Below are 18,016 nucleotides of genomic sequence, written 5' to 3'. Positions count from 1 at the left end.
TTGATGTTTTGTTGCATCCATGTCCTTTTTCGCTTACATAGTGTGTCACTAAAGACCACTTTAGGCCATCTATCCTCTTCCATTTTTTTGATTCTTTTTAAATAGCTTAAAAGGCGAACCATAGCAAGTGCCTCAATAGGAGCAACCCCCATTTCACTTAGCATGATATCATATGGAACAATGCTTTTGATTTTAAACTTTCTTGTGATCAAGTGCTTTTGGATTCCTTCGATTTGTTTCCATTGTGCTATAGTAGTGTTGCTGGCCCATAATTCACACCCGTAAAGAACAACTGGTAGCACAAGAAGACCGAACAAGGTTTGAATAGTTTTCCAATCCCACAACTCTACTTCACGGCACCTATTTTGAAGAGCATAAAAAGCCTTCCACCCACCTAATATCCTTTTATACCTGCAGTTAGACCAGCTTAGTTTTTTGTTGAAATCGATGCCAAGGTATTTATACTCTGCAACTTCTTCAAGAATACTTCCATTGTAATAAAATTCATGTTGGTGTTGTTTTTATTATTAGAGAAAATCATAACCTTAGTCTTGCTGATATTGACCTGCATCCCCACCATTCCGCAAAAGCGCTCAAGAGAAGATAGATGATCTTGCAAACCACAGACATATTTGGCAATTAAAATGAGATCGTCTACATATAGGAGTAGCTTTATAACAAATTCACCAAGCTGAATGCCTCACCCTTTTGCATATTTAACCACTCTTCCAGTATGTCAATATATAAACCAAACAAAGTAGGAGATAAAGGGCAGCCCTGTTTGACCCTGATATCGCTCCTAAAACATTCTAATGCCATCTGAAGTTCTAATTTTAACTTTCACCTCTTCGTACATCCTATGAACAGCAGCTCTGAGATGCATAGGAATCCCCAATTCTTCCATCCTAAACCAAAGCTTGTCTCTCGGGACAGTGTTAAAAGCCTTTTTAAAGTTGACAAAGCAACAAAATACGTCTTTTTTTTTCTCCCACTCTTTTTCAATAATGTGTCTCAAAGTGACATGTAGTAATCCACTGTCGAGTGCTTTGGCCTAAAACCAGCTTGCCCTTTAGCACGTTTATGGTTTTCTTCTGCCCATTTGCTGATCCTAGTTTCTATCATGCTGCCAAAAAGTTTAGCAAAGAGGGGATTGATCATTATAGTCCTGTAGTTAGAGGGATTGTTAACATCACCGCTCTTAAAAAGTGGTATTGCAAGGCTAATTGTCCAATCTTTTGGAAACCCTTCTTAGCAAATTTTGTTAAAAATTTCAGTGATGTGCGGTGCAAGAGTTTTCATACCCCACTTTAGATATTCTGCTTGGAGCGCAACAAGGTCTTTTGCATTACCTCCACCTGACTTCTTAATCCCTGCCTCTATCTCTTGCACAGTGAAAAGGTTTGTATCATCATTGACCAAAGGTGGCTGTCCCACTCCACCCTCTAGTCCATAAAGTTTTTTAGCATATTCAAACCATTGGGTGGCCGTAATATTATTTTCAGTTTGTTTTCTCGTTGGTTGAAGTTCTTTCCAAAAACATTTGGGGTTATTTCTGCCCAAGAAAATTAGCTCCTCTCTCCTTGTGAACATAAAATCAGTTTTTTTCTTCTTTAGGATCTGTTTGTAGACCTTAATGTCAAGATTAGTTTTATTTGACTCCCTTAGGTTTCTCCTAGCCCTCTTGCATTCCTTATCAAACCAAGCATTGACTGGAAAACAATTGGTTTCAGATTTTCTATTTTTTGCTCTCTTGCATTTTGAAAGAACCTCATGAATTAGATTTGATAAATCATAACTATTAACACCATGTTTATACATAGGGTGTCCTATACAAAGTTCCTCAAGAGTAGCTCTGAAAGTGTTACTGTTCTCTGAAGTTAACAAAATTCTGCCTTGAGAAGGGGGGTATTGAGGGCCTTGGGTTTTTGCTCCAATCCGCCTATCCTTTGCCCAATACAAATTTACGTACAACGGTCTATGATTTGATTTGAGATCCCAAATGTGCTCTCCAATTTCAACTTTTTCAATATTTTCATACAAATTCTGCGAACAAATTGCATAATCTACCACACTTGCCCCATTGTATGTGTTGCAAGTGAAAGTGCCTGACTTAGCCCATCTAGCCAAACCATTACAAATTATGAGATCAAATGTGCCACATAGAGTGATCAGTTCTTCTCCAAAATGATTGCAGCCTTTAGTATCTTCGGATATTCTTTCCCATTGATGATTTCTTTCTTCTGTGAGCCAAATAGGGTTATCATTTACTTTGGAGCTGAAAATACTTACTTGCCAATTTGCTGTCCTAGCATTGAAATCTCTAACAAGAAGAACATCCCCACGCTGCAAAAAAAATAGAAACATCTTTTTTTAACGCAGCATAGGGATTATTGTGATCTAAACCACACTTTTTATAAGTTCTAGATTGTCAAAATCTTTCATTTCATTCCATCCCATCCTCCACTTTGCCGTTCACGGTTCTGGTAAAAAGTTCTCTTTGTATCCCTCTCCCGTTTTGACGGGGAACAGGACGGGGAACAAAAAAGTACGAAGGGCGAAGTGTTGGAGTTTGAATGAAAGTCGCCCGGGTTGTTTAGTTATTTGAGTTTGAGAGGGGAAATTCGGGCCGCTCCATGGGTGGCACATGGTGGGCAGTGGGAAAGTGGGGATATCTGTCACAGTTGTTAATTAATACGGTCAATTTTGGGATTATTTGGGCCTAATAAATCGGAGATATATATGTAGTTTATGTATAAATAAGGGCAATATTAAGAGGCTTCATTGCATTGGGGGTTCCTCCAAAGCCTAGATTGAAGCACTACAGAAAGGTTCCTCATTCCAATGGATGCTGTTGGGCTGAGGAAATCTACAATGGGTTTCAAGAACAATAGTTGCAGTGATTTCAAGATGATGAAGAAAATGGATGATAGTGGGGTAAAGAGGAAGAACAGCAATGTGAATGGCAATGGGAATTCAAAGCTTTTGGCATCTGATGCCCTACTTCTCCCTCTAGGGCTTACCAACAAGGTCTTCTTTGTGCTCTTCTTCGCTGCATCATATTTCCTGATGAGGAGATGGAGGGAGAAGATCAGAACCTCAACACCTCTCCATGTTGTAAGCTTTGGAGAGCTTGTGGCCATTGTGGCTCAGCTGGCTTCCTTCATCTATCTTTTGGGCTTTTTTGGCATTGATTATGTCCAAAACTTCATCAGCAAGAGCAATGATGGATCTTGGGATGAGTTTGTTGAGGAGGATTTGAATGCCCCTACTACAGCTTGTGGGCTTCCAGCAAAGGAGGAAGCAATTGTTAAGAAGCCTGAGATCCAACTTAAGGGAGTCTCCCTTGGTGACAATGAAGATGGGGACATTGCAGCTGCTGTGTGCAATGGCAGTGTAGCTTCCTATTCTCTTGAATCCTCACTTGGGGACTGCAGGAGAGCTGCCTCTGTCAGAAGGAGTGCCTTGGAGCTCATGACTGGGAGATCTCTTGATGGTTTGCCCTTGGAGGGGTTTGATTATCAGTCTATTCTTGGGCAGTGCTGTGAGATGCCTGTGGGTTATGTGCAAATCCCTGTAGGTGTAGCAGGGCCTTTATTAGTCAATGGGTTTGAGTACATGGTGCCCATGGCAACCACAGAAGGGTGCTTGGTGGCAAGCACCAACAGGGGTTGCAAGGCCATTCTTATGAGTGGTGGAGCTACAAGCATTCTTCTTAGAGATGGCATGACTAGGGCTCCTGTTGTTAGGTTTCAGAGTGCAAAAAGGGCGGCAGATCTCAAATACTATCTTGAAGATCCTACAAACTCCGAGCACATCACTGACATCTTCAACAGGTACATAGAGGTTTCTTTGTTCCCCTTGTTTTGCATGCACCATGGATCATTTAGTTTTATCGGGCTATTATGCTTTGAAGACATGTAATAAGATTTTAGGTGGCCCTTCTTTTCTACAGGACAAGCAGATTTGCTAGGCTACAAGGCATACAATGTGCAATTGCAGGGAAGAATTTGTATATGAGATTCTGCTGCTCCACTGGAGATGCAATGGGAATGAACATGGTTTCTAAGGGGGTTCAGAATGTATTGGATTTTCTGCAGAACGAGTTCCCTGACATGGATGTTATAAGCGTTTCTGGTAATTGAAACACTCAGAGCTATCAGATTTCTACAATCCATGACATTTAATTTCTGATTAGATTTTTCTTCTTTGTTGCACTTTTGTATCCTGATGTTAGATCGTATAGTATAGTACAATCAAATACAGAAACTATATGTAAATTGAAACACTCTTAATATTTCATCAGTTTTTTTAGTGTTTCTATTCTCCGTCGATTGGATTTTACCCTTTTATGTGAGGGCCTTAATTTTTTTGTGGGTTTCTATTTTTAGGCAATTTCTGCGCAGACAAGAAGCCTACGGCAGTGAATTGGATTGAAGGGCGCGGGAAATCAATAGTGTGTGAGGCCGTCATACCCGAGACGGTTGTAGAAAAGGTGTTGAAGACGACAGTTCCAGCATTGTTGGAGCTGAACATGCTGAAGAATTTGACTGGATCTGCAATGGCCGGTGCCATGGGAGGATTCAATGCCCACGCTGCCAACATTGTTTCAGCCGTGTTCATTGCAACCGGCCAAGATCCGGCTCAGAATGTGGAGAGCTCGCACTGCATTACCCTGATGGAGCCTACCAATGGTGGCAAAGATCTACATATGTCAGTTACCATGCCATGCATAGAGGTAAATCCTAATCAAGAATTTTATTCCATTTTTGTCTGGTTATAGTTGGGGCAAGGATAGCAGAGTTTTAACGTTGAACTACAAGTAAGGGTAGGTGGGATTTCAAATCTGAAGAGTAGGTCAAGATTGCATTAAACCAGAGATCAATTATGAATTTAAATATTCTAGAAGGATTGTATCAAACCAGAGATCAATTATGTTTGTAAATATTCTGTCAGCACTTAATCTTCCCTTAACGTTTGTGGGTAAGAAAGCTGAGGTTAGTGAATGCGTATGATTGCCAGAAATCTTGCAGGGGATGGTAGGATTTGAAAAATACATCAAACATTTTTAATGACAGAAATATAATAGAAAATTTGGAAACTTTGGAGTGGAATCATTACAGTAAGGAAGGGGCCATATGGAGGGACTAGAAAGCTCACTTAGTCTCTGAAGGGCGGACCCATCCATTTGAAAAATTTAATACTTTATAGGTATAATAGTATAAGAAATATCCATAAAAAGTAAAGTAGGCTTAGATTTTCTCAATTTGCAGGGGTCACATCAACTCTTTTGAAAAGGGACCCATAAGAAGTTTGAGCAGGGCTAGAAGTTTGTAGGCTTTCGGACTCTTGATTGTTGAGGTGTTACGAATTGAAAAGGAAAAAGTGAATTAGTATAGTTAAACCATATGTTTATTGTGGGTCCATGTTGGATTGGATGTTTTTCTTTTCATTCACTGACATGTCCTATATTAGTCATGAAAGTTTCAACTCTCAAGTTTGGCTCTGTATATTTTATAGCATTGAGATCAACGTGCAACACCACATCTCCTTTCACTGCGTGTAATCAGAGAGAATGGAAATCTATTTTGTTATCTGTATATTTATTCAGCTGGGTATCTTTTAGAAATTGTCATTTAGTTTAATTGTTATTAATAGGAGACATATTTTGTTTGTTTCTATTTTTACTGGATTTGACTGAATTTGTTAGACTCCTTTGTGAATAGTCCAATAATGAATATAGTGAGTCAGAGTAATAATGAGATATGCTCTCCCTTTTGTCAATTGAATATATCTCTTCGATTATAATTTTACTTTTTATTTGTATGGACTCTCAATTGAAGTGATTAGTGTCACTGAATTTGATTTTGTTGTGTTTTCATTATACTTGAATGAAAGTGAACAGTATAATAATGAAAATTATAAGTGATTTTGATATAATTATATTTTCATACGATTTTGAATCTTGGTAGATTGATTACATTTTTCTGAACTCTTCTATGTATAATACCCTTTTAATATCAATATTTCAAGTTCTATTCCACAATCTATGACCTCATCTGCAAAAGCTTAAAATCAACACCAGATAATTTAAAATGAGATATTTTTTTCAAATACTTAAACATACTCCCAATCCTTTTACATTCTCCATAGGAAACGACACAATTATCTTTTCTCCATACTTTCTACGCCAGTGGATATGGGACAACTTATATGCACCTGTATCAAGTGTTAAATAGTCCAAGGGACTTATATTTTCATTAAAAATAGGTGCATACAAGTTGCACCATAGATGGTGCCCTTTGGTTGTCTAGATTGCTCAAACATATTCCCAGTTCTTTTCTCTCTATGAGAAGCAACACAATTTGCCTTCCCTCTACATCACTTATCATCATAAGTCTGATTTCCGTCACCTTTTCTTATCTCATTTTTTTCATCTTGTTTAGTCTGTTAATGATCATTCTTTGAGTACTACTTCTGGAATCTATCAATATTTTAGATTATACTACACGATCCATCATCAGAAATAAGATCGTATCTTCCACTTTCTTCTTCCTTAATCTGTATCACATTGAAGCTGACATGATATATATTAAAAACTAAACTGAAGAGTGAACATTTGTCAAGATAGCTGTAAAACAACTAATGCCCACCATCCCACTACTTAAATAGGGGTCAACTGATAGCCATTGATCTTGTGCAGGTGGGAACAGTGGGAGGAGGGACCCAATTGGCATCACAGGCAGCATGCCTGAACATGCTTGGAGTGAAGGGAGCAAATGCTTCATCTCCCGGAGCAAATGCACAAAACTTGGCAAGAATAGTGGCAGCTGCAGTAATGGCAGGAGAGCTGTCCCTCATGTCTGCTCTTGCTGCAGGGCAGCTTGTGAAGAGTCACATGAAATACAACAGATCAAGCAAAGATATCAAAGCATAGCACAGTATTGCCCCTCGCTAGAGACAAGGCCAATGCTAATCTATTGTTAAATTACTTGTGGGGATGCTTCTGCTGTGGGAATCTCAGTTCCACACTGAAAGGAAGCTTCATAATAGCTGTGTTTTTCAGAGTGTCTTTTGATTTTTCTTGTGTCTTCTCTTTCGGCGCAGAGCATATGCTGTTCTGCACCTTGTTTGGGTTATGTATAGATCCTTGTTGTAATGTGCGTAAAAGGCAATGGAATAAAAACAGTAGCGTATAAATGTTTGCCCAAAATCTAGAGGCTTTTGCCAACTTTTGCCAGCGTGGAATGGAATAGGATTTGTATGTTATGTTCATCGTGTCTTCGCGTAAGACTCACCTCCCGACGAAATCGCGGTGGAATGGTCGTTGAGAAATTCTCGGAGGGTCAATTGTTTGTGGTTGCCACGTGTCAATAAGATGAAGCGGCCCCGGGAAGAACGTGGTCGCTATCTATTTGTTGCAAGTGCTGCGTACGCGTATTGCAAATATGGCATGGAACATTAGAAGTGGCCACGTGCCATAAAGCGTGCTACGGAAAGACTATTTTAAGACTTTTATAATAACCCTCCATTGAATCAACACCACAATCTCTTAATTACTAAATTTAAAAGAACTTTTTTACTAAATATAATATGGTCATTATTAGTCATTTTTTAGTATTTCTAGTATAAAGAATTGAGAATTTTCCAAAGAGTATTAGGAAATTTGTATTGTGCACAAGTAGAATCCAAATATTTGTGCTTAAGTGTTTGTCAACTTTTGTATGATTAGAGAAGGTCCTATGTTAAGTTTATTTTCAAAATATAATGTTTATAGAAGACATTAATCTTATGTTCCCATGAAAATTTAGAAGTGTTTATAAAGAATAATTTAGAATCTTAAGTTATTTTAGTGGAGCGATTATTATTTAGCAATTGAAAATAAGTTATAAGGGTGCGGTCCCATGAGGGGGGCTAAAAAATTACTACAGGATCAATTGGAATCTCCTCAAAAACACCAGTTCATACTTTTTAGGGTGCAAATTTAGGTAGGTGGAAACTTAATCTTTTTGTTCACCACTTGTCAATCATATATTTTTAAAATTCTTATCAATATTATATTTAAATATTTTAGTCATGTAAATTGACAATGCTAAATAAAACAATTCATGAGACTCTTAGCAAAAACATCAACTCGCAAATTTGGGCAAGTGGAAACTTAATCTTTTTGTCCATCACTTGTCAATCATATATATTTTTAATTCTTGTCAATATTATTTTTTAATATTTTAGTCATGTAAATTGACAATGTAAAATAAAACAATTCATGAGACCACCAACTTCTCATAAATTGTGGAGGTGGAGGTTAAACTTTTAAGCAAGAACTTCACTTCAAAATTCATGAGACCTCCCACTTTAAAATAATCCTAAAAGGTCTTAAGTAGCATTGGTTGAATTTTTTTAGGAAACCCCCCTCCATGGGACCGCACCAAGAAAAGGGGAGGGACTGAAAATAAGTAGTGCTTGCTTATTGCCAAAAACAATTTGGCTCCACAAACTATTTTCATTCCATTTTTAAAAGATTTTATTTCTAATTTTTTATTTGTAAAAGTATTATCCAATTAATTAATTCAAAATTCAAGTTTTGCTAAAACAATAAGAAGCAAAATATATGCTCATAAGGCCATGAGCTCCACAATTATTTACTAAAATTGTTGAACAACCACTTCTAGCTTAAAAAAATGACATGGGAAGTACTCCCAAAGGGACATCGTGACATATATTTGTGCATAAGAATTAATAAATGATCTATTTAATGTTATTGGTATGTGAAGGATAAACTTTGATTCCCTCTAATATTTCTTAGGAACATCTTTCAAAAACATATTTTTTAATGAGTTACTATATCTTTAAAACTTTTTTAATAATCCATTTAACATTAATTGTATTATAAGTTTTTCATTAATGATATTGAATGATTTATTTAACATTTTGACTTCCACCTTTCCTTTTGCCCTCCCAAACATGTTATTGTGATTGAAGTTCCTTGTTTTGAATCCCTACATGCTACGACAATCTTGGAGTCCATAGTGGTCCTAGTAAAAATAAATGCCTCAATATCTTAGGTGCTATCAAAATTGAGTGGTCCCTCCAACTCACGACCTTGTTGTTGAAGGTTTATCCAACCAAAAACAATTTGTCGACTCCCCGACCCTAGGTAAAACAATAACTTTTAGAAAACTCACCCTCCCCCATCAACATATCCCCCATAAAAAAGGCATGATGATACATATTATAGTGAGGACCGTAAAAGCATTATTGCAAATCCTAGGTGCTCAATAGCTTGGCTAAAAGTTGGTGGACAAAAGAAAACAAAAGTGATTGGTGGATTATGACACAAGGACATAAAAATGTTTTTTTTTTTTTTGAGAAAATCTAAAAAATGTTGAAATTACGTTATTTTTTAAGTTTTTTGTGGATTTAAAGTACAGTGGATGCAAACCATGAAGAACAAATGTTGATATATTTTGTATAAATTTATGGTGTTTTTTGTATTTTATATGTAGAACACTAGTGATGATTTTACTGACATCTTCAACATTACTAAAACAAAATTGCTAGATTTGATTCAAGAGGCCTTACCTAATGAAGAGGACACCCAACATGTAGGTGAAGAAAGTACTTGTGTTGCCTGCAAGCCTACTTTGGCGGAGTGAGGGGTGTTAAGATGGTGTTGGAAATGAAGAAGAAAATGTTGAGTATTCCTTGCAAGAGTGATGTAGATTTATGTTACTATGTTGTCTTTGATGCATTAAAAAATGGTCAAAAGAGATGCTAAAAAAGAGTGGAACTACAAGGACCTATTCAAGTTCATCATAGATGATTGGAGTGTACCACTCTATTAATGCTTAATTAAGTCTATATATTTCTTGAGAATCTGTTTCAGGAACATGACTTATACACTTAACACTAAATGCATGCAGATGATGTTCATTAAACATGATATTGACTAGTTTATTTTAAAATTTATTACATTTAGAAAGACAATTCATTTATTGAATTTATATATGTTGTAAGAAAAATGAATCTTCTAAAGATGAAATACAACTTTTTGGTGGTTGGCCCATAGTGTACTTAAGACTATTTGCATGTTGAGTCTATAACATTACTTAATAACCTCTTTTGGATTCATGATTGAACCACTTACACTATGTTACATACTATTTAAAGTGCAACTTCAATAAACATGTACATTTGATTTAAATATTTTTTTTTGTCCTTTGTGCATGTGACTAGAATATAAGTAATTTTATACATGAGAGGTTTACAAGAAATACTTTATCATGATATTGAATGACACATTGAATATGCATTCCATGTGAAAGACAATTATTTATTGAATTTATATTTTTAATAAATATTTAGTAATTCATGTTCTAGTACTATTTGTAATATTTATTACATGTGAAAGATCATTTATTTATATATTTTTTAATTACAACCTTTTGGAATTCACTTATATAGCACATAAAACAATATTTATAATATCTATGATAGTTCACTCATCTTAAACTTAAATTAATATTTATAAAATATATAATAGTTCATTCAACATATATAATATAATTAATATTAATGTATGTTATATATAAAAATAAATACATATATAGAGATAAATAAATAATACTATAGCAATATATAGAGACAGGTGAAGCGTGCTATAAAAATACTATTATATATTCCCATTAAATCAAGATTTTTTTCCAGCGCCATGCTTTTTGTAAAGCTTAACCCTCATGCCACATGGTGTTTACCATCTCCGTAATTCTCTTCATTACGTTGGGATTCGACTCAATAGCTTTTAATTTTAATTTTTCTGTTTCAGGAATAGGGATTATGCATATAGTTTATTATTAAATTTATAACTTTGTTTTAATTTTAATTTTCTGATTCAGGAATAGGGATTATGCATATAGTTTATTATTCAATTTATAACTTTGTATTAGTCGACTTGTATATATGAAAATTGGGCTAGAAGGATTGTTTTGCATGAAAGTGTTTATTTGTTTATTATAAAGGAGCTTTAATTTTATAAAGGAATATTTTTTTAGTAGTAGTTTATAAGATTTTTTAAAAATTTGTTTGATTAATTTATACTATATTATTATAATGGGTCGAAGTTTAGATTAATTGTTATTATTATTTGTAATAATTAATTATTATTATTTTTTAAGTTCAAGTAGATTGGAATAGAATACCTTTCATATAAAAGACTCACAAGTTATCGATATTATGAGTTCTTTTATATACATGGCTCACAAGTTATCATTGTGTTATAAGCTCTTCATATAAATATTTTTTAAAATTAAACTTCTAAATTTCATGAGGATTTTTTTAATAAACACGAATGATCTCTTTGATACTTATTGTATGTGAGTGATATTTATAAAAATGAAACCCCACAACTTTTTATTATATTAGTTAACTAATAGTTAGACTATTTTTTTTGGGTTATATATACATATGATCGTCCAATATTTGTTTAAAAACATTTTTAAAAAAAAAAAGTCCATTTACACATTATTTAAATATGTAAGCATTATTATTATTATTTTATATATGAAAGTAAAATTAATTACATACACACTATTAGTACAAGATTAATTATCACTACAATATCTTAAATATAATTAATTAAATCAAATAAGTTTCTAAAAATAAATTTAATAGTGATATATAAACGTTACAAAATTATTTATATGATAGATATATAAAGAAAAAAATTTAAATATTTTTTCTAAAATAAACATACATACATATATGTACACATAAGGAGTGCAACTTTATTCAATTTATTTAGTTATTTAATTTTTTTTATTTTTTATTTTTTATTTTTTCAGAATTTGATATTATATTATATTATATTATATTACTTTAGGAGATTCTTTTTGAATGATTTATTTAACATTTGGGCATATGCACCGAGTTGTGGTGCCAAAAAGATGACAAGTTTTTTTTTTTTTTTTTTTTCTAATTTTCAATAGCCCGTACGTGCTATGGCTTGGGTCACCCAAGCCATAGTGCGTACGCGCTATTCTGATGACAAAAAAGTTATATGATGGGCTGCAGACCCGTGGCCCATCATTTTCATCTTTTTTTTTGCTCTCCAACAGCGCGTACGCGAGCTTGACAGCGAAATTTCACCACCATTTGCCAAAATGCCTCCTCACTGACGAAATCCAAGACAACGAGCACACCCACGACGATGAGGTAAGTGATATAAACTTAACTTTGCATTGTTTAATATGTTTTCCATATTGTTTTATTGGTTTTTGATATTCTTTTGTAGGGTTTTTAAAAATTTCATTTAGATTTGTTTATTTAGTTGGATTTCAATTGATTTTTTATCAGGAAATGTCCATAATCAACTGGAAAAATCCACAAAACCCTCAAGAACCTCAAAATCAAAACCCTCCTCAAGAAGAACAACAAATTTCACAACTCGAACCAATTGCAAGACCTCCTCCAGGCACACAAGAAAATATAATAAATGAAATAGAGAGAGGCAAAACTGAATTAGAAAGACTCATTGCTCGGTTGAAAGAATTTGGACAAACCAATCCAATGAGGGCTTAATTGGCATCATCCCTCGAATCCATTAACACTCAGATAGTCTCAGTTAGTGGTCAGTTAGATATTTGGTGGGCTAAGAGGGATGAACAAAAGAGATTTTATGCAAATAAATTGTCATATGAAGATGTTAAAAAAAAAGAAATACCAAAAGGTAGTATATGTGCATTATTTAGAAAACTCGGTGAGAAAAATACTGTTAGAGAGGGTACTAAATGATTCCCCATCCATTGGTGCATACACGATGCTATTAGAAATAATTTTGGGGATAGATGGTGGATAGTTTTTGATGCCCCTCCTTGCAACAATCACGAGGTCCCCATGTATTTTTTGAAGAAATTATATTGTGAGTTTGTCCTTGGGGAGATCCCCAATTATTTTGATATGTTAGACTCCCAGGGTAGAGGTGGGGGGTCATCATTTGAGAGGCCAGGAGCACGTCGTGACCCTAATGTAGTTAGGGCATCTGTGGTCCATCCACAGCATGAGCATGTGATTATTCCTTCAGTTGTGAAGGAACATGTAGAGGCCAACACTCTAGGGACCATTAATGCTTTGACGTAGACCCTCATCCATTCCACGAGCCCATTAGTTGAGGGGGAGCCTTCTATGCGTCGTGGTCACAGTGCACTTCATGTGGATCCCTATGCACATTTGGCACTCATGCCGAAGATGGTGCGGATGATGGGCTTGTCACCGACCAGTTCCTGAACGAGACATTTGGCATTGACACACATGTAAATTACTAATTTGATCACATTTCATATGTATAGTGAATGATTAATTAATTAGCATTTATTGACATTGTTCAAAATTTAGGGTCAAAGTGTTGCTGGGCCTAGCAGCGATCCTCCAAGCCCATTTTTTGTCCCTTCGACGAGTCTTGAGGTATGTATCAATTTAATCATTTTAATTAATATATATATTTATTACGTAATCATATTAAGGATTGACAAAAAAAATTATGCATGTGCATCAGTTCTCCACAGGACCCTCAACCTTTACCACAGATATAGAGCAGAGACATCATACGAGCTTCACACAGGTATAGTTGTTTCATGTTAATTTAATTCATTTGATTATATTTATTCCATGGTTCATGTTAGATATAACGTGTATTGTATGACATGCAGCTCATGATGTCGGACACACCTCCTCATCTGCGACAGTTTGTTGATAGTGGAGTGGCCGCAGCTGTGGCTAGCTCACAGCCACTGACGGAGGTATGAAAGAATTTTCTTCATTTTAGTTGTTGTTTATAATAGTTAATCTCAAAATTTCTAATGTTATTTATAAGTGATTATATTTATTGAATTATTGTAGGGTCTTGTCACACTTGAGCATCCACGAGCATTTGAGGTGGACTTAGAAAGTGACTATTTGTTGGCGGTAAGAAAATAATTGATTTTGTGTGTACATATATTTGATTTCAATGTATAATAAATATTGATTCATATCTACTTTCTTTCTATCAGTTGGACTTGGAGAAGAGCCTCAACAAGAGGTCAAGTGAGTGTGTCAGGAGGGCCCCGTCATCTCCACTGTCTCCTTCCACACGACGGCAGAGGACGTCGAGAGACTTGTAAGATGTAGTTGAGATATTCAATACATATATATATATATATATATATATATATATATATATATAGAGAGAGAGAGAGAGAGAGAGAGAGAGAGAGAGAGAGAGAGAGAGAGAGACTCTTGTTTCCTTCCCCATGTATATATATAGGCATCAAAGAGACATATTCGACATACATTTGATGTACATATGACATTCTATATTTGATGTATGACATTTATTTGATGTATGACATTATTGGTTAATATATGATATGTTTATTCATATACGACATTATTGGTTATCATAATATATTATGTGTTTTTTAATGTATATGACATTATTGGTTATCATTTTATATTATATGTTTGTTCATGTATGACGTATTATTAGATATGTTCATGTATGACATTAAATTAGATATGTGCATGTATGAAATTAAATTCAATTGCTAGAGAGTTTCCATTATGTCTACCAACTAGTAGATGTTCTTTTTTGCTTTATTAGTATTTCTCAAAAACTGCAAAGAAGTTGTTTCTAGTGAATAGTTGTAAACAATTGTGATCATCGACTTCATGTACTCATGGCTTTGGCTGCGAACACTTGTAACTTTGGCTATAAGCATCCATGGCTTTGGCTATGTGCACTAGTGGCTTTGGTTGTGAGCATTTATGGCTTTGGTTGTAGGCACAATATAGTCTTGGCTGTAGGTTGTCTTTCTTGCTGCATGTCAAAGTTACCTTCAAGAATATCATTAGTCTAAGATCATTACAATTAAAATACTATGACATAATACCTTGGAAATAATAGTCTTTAACCCATTACTTTATTTGTTAAAACATCATGTAGTATCTACTATAGTGCTTCTACTCAAATATGTTTTCAAAAATACTTAGTATGGCAAATAAATGTCTATGGAAATCTTGTCAAATAGGATATTGAAGAACTAAATGTGGACAATCATTAGTACCCATCAATAAGAACACAAACATCTTTCTCAAGCAAGCCATATGACATTAGCTTAATTTATAAATTTTCTTTGCAAATAACTAGAAGATGCTATGAATCTTAATCCAGAGTTAATCACGAACTCATTATTCCATCCAAGAAGCATATATCACCCTAAGCCAATTAACCGACAGGATAAAAATTAATTCAATTTCAACAAAATTTTGAGTATAACAAGCATCTTAGGGATTCTTACAAGAATTAACACGATGTTCACAAGAGCATTACAAGTTCTTGTAATGCTATTTCACATATTGTAATCATATTCAGTTTTGAATGGCCATTTGTGTTACAAGCATAAATGTTCTTTAAGGTCTTTTAATTCTAGACATGAATTTTATTCTGAAGCTTTTTTATGACAACCCACTCAATGCATATATTGTTGTTCCACATTATGCTGATTTGACTTTCATTGGTTGATTTGGGTCTAGACATGACATTATTCACTACCTTTTTTATATATTATTTTTTTGTAGTGAGGTTCTAGCATAAATGAATGTATTAATCATCGAAGTTGTGAACCCTGGTCGAGATCCTTACAAATATATTTTCAAATTGGACCTCAAATAGTTTTCTCAGTCACCCCCTATACACAGATACTGAAATTGTAGTTAATTACAAAATTAATACTGAATTAACACAAGTTTAATTGAGAAGTATTATGTACCTCAATAGGCTAGATTATTATTGACCGGGAAGCTTTATCTTAGAGCAGTTGGTTTCCTAAATCTTTAGCGCAATGACACTCTTATGGAATGTGGAATTAGGTATGCTAGCTAAGGAATGTTGTTTAAAAGGTAGAGGAAACTCAAGACTCACATGTTTCCAATCAATATAAATGTTTAAATCACTTCTCTAATTTTTTTAATTTATGATCTTCTTAAAACTTAACTTTCTAAATGCATTGATGGGGAAATAAAGATCTTCTAGGAACTAAAGGCTAATCATGTTTAATACTTACAATTCTCTGTTTTTATCTAATAATTTAAAAAAGATTGTACAAGTGTTTTCAAAGAGAAACACTTGTCACTAACATCATAAGAAGGAATATCCAAGGAGACTTACCACTGATCCCCCACCACCAAATTCAAGAGAAAACAAAAATCCACTACTAAAGAGATAGTAACAATGATCATCCCTAGTCTCTCCCTTATCACAAAATGATTACCATCAAAATTTGCATTTCTAATTGTGTCATGTGCATTGAAGCGATAGTAACATTTTCACTCTCTTACCTAATGTCTCCCATTTCTGAAACTCCTAGGGAAGGGCAAGGCCATCTTCTTAGTACTTCAAAATACAACGAGTTCCATTTTTTCCCATATTGATAATCGTTGACTTAAAGTATAGTCAAAGTATTGATAGCCCATAGGAACTCAACCTTTGAACATCCCATCTGTAAATGACCTCATAAAGAAAGTTCAATAAACCCGCATGAAATAGTGAAACAAAAGTTGCATACTTGTGAAGATGATCAGACTGTAGGTGATCAATATGTCTCAAATCTATATTCAGTTCTTTTACTATGCATATAAATGGTTTGTTATATAAAAGACTTATATCCACCAGATAAATAATCATTTTCTTACTATGCTATCCTTATCCTTGGCTGATCTCTGATAGACCATTTCTTAACCATCCTCCTTTGATCTATAGGTCACTGTATTAATCTGGTTCATCTTGTCTCTACTCGAATTAATAAGAATTGGCAATCTCAGGGATTGCCAAAAGAGGAATGGGTCCAAGTGGAAGATAGGATTTAGAAGTGAGTTTAATTAAAACATAATAAATAGTGTATTACAAAAAGGAGAATGGTATGTTCTTCGCAATCTACTCCCTTATACATTCTATCAATGTTCCACATTGAACTTGATAGAGAACATCACAACACATAACTAGCAACATAGAACATACCTCCTAGCCACCTCAAGAACATAAAATTTCAAAAAAAAAATTGCACAAGTTTAAATTCAAAGCCTCAAAGGTCAAGATCACAACAAATAAAAATAAATAAATAAATACAAACAAAACCCACATTTGATAGAATCATAGAAAATCTGGTGGCTAGATAGTTACAAGCTGATCCAAGCTAATCCTTCATCACCATTAAGGTTGAAAATAACATACCCAATTGAAAACCAATTTACATATACAAAGTGACTAACATTACTCACAAAGAGGGAGTAGAAGCTACACACTACCTTGCGTCCAAGGTGCGCTAAAGAACATAACTAAACTCTTGGAGATCATATAATCCTAAGTTTACATAATCTGGTAGTAACACATTTCATTAACTTATGAAAGATTTACCAAGTTTCATGATTTGTCTTTCCAAAAATGACATGCTAGATATGCTTTCCAACAATATAATTAAGATCCTTCCATCACACACTGCAAGTTTCAGCATCACCTGAGATGGCATTGTAGAATGAAAATGAAATGTGATCTCCAAAAAGAGAGAGACGTTATTGTAGGTCTCTACAACATGGTCCTGTAGGAATTGGAATCTCATCCATATCTCGCACGAGCTTTGAGACATGCCCCGTCAAAGATTGCAGCCCTGTGGCATTTAGTGACCCTTAGGGACATTCCAGTTCAGCGCGCCTGAGAACGTTCGAGCACTGAAGGGGACAATAAGAGGTTGGGGATAGGGTTTACCTGGCCACCTAGAGCTAATGGAGTAGATAGTTTGATCCCACGACGAAAGATGAGAGAGATTTGGCAGTTGGCAACTCTGTACTCGCCAACACTGCAAGTTTCAACATCACCCGAGATGGCATTGTAGAATGAAAATAGAATGTGATCTCCAAAAAGTGAGAGAGGTTATTGTAGGTCTCTACAACACGGTCCTGTAGGAACTAGAATCTCATACATATCTCACAC

At 34.7% G+C, this 18,016-nt stretch overlaps 1 protein-coding gene across 1 annotated transcript; it reads left to right on the top strand.

Moving 5' to 3' along the window:
- The first annotated feature begins 2,783 nt into the window (after window positions 1–2,783).
- On the top strand, window positions 2,784–7,210 carry LOC149563053 (3-hydroxy-3-methylglutaryl coenzyme A reductase 1-like). Its single transcript, XM_089826469.1, has 4 exons — window positions 2,784–3,833; window positions 3,953–4,134; window positions 4,389–4,735; window positions 6,701–7,210. The coding sequence occupies exons 1-4, from the start codon at window positions 2,842–2,844 to the stop codon at window positions 6,932–6,934; spliced, it is 1,755 nt and encodes a 584-aa protein (XP_089682595.1). The 5' UTR covers window positions 2,784–2,841; the 3' UTR covers window positions 6,935–7,210.
- The last annotated feature ends 10,806 nt before the right edge of the window (window positions 7,211–18,016 follow it).

Source organism: Cupressus sempervirens, chromosome 4, assembly GCF_028749045.1.
Source record: "Cupressus sempervirens isolate cs-2001-9-10 chromosome 4, ASM2874904v1, whole genome shotgun sequence".
Taxonomy (NCBI): domain Eukaryota; kingdom Viridiplantae; phylum Streptophyta; class Pinopsida; order Cupressales; family Cupressaceae; genus Cupressus; species Cupressus sempervirens.
Note: the sequence above shows the minus strand (reverse complement) of the source record. Positions and strands in the feature narration are given on the sequence as shown.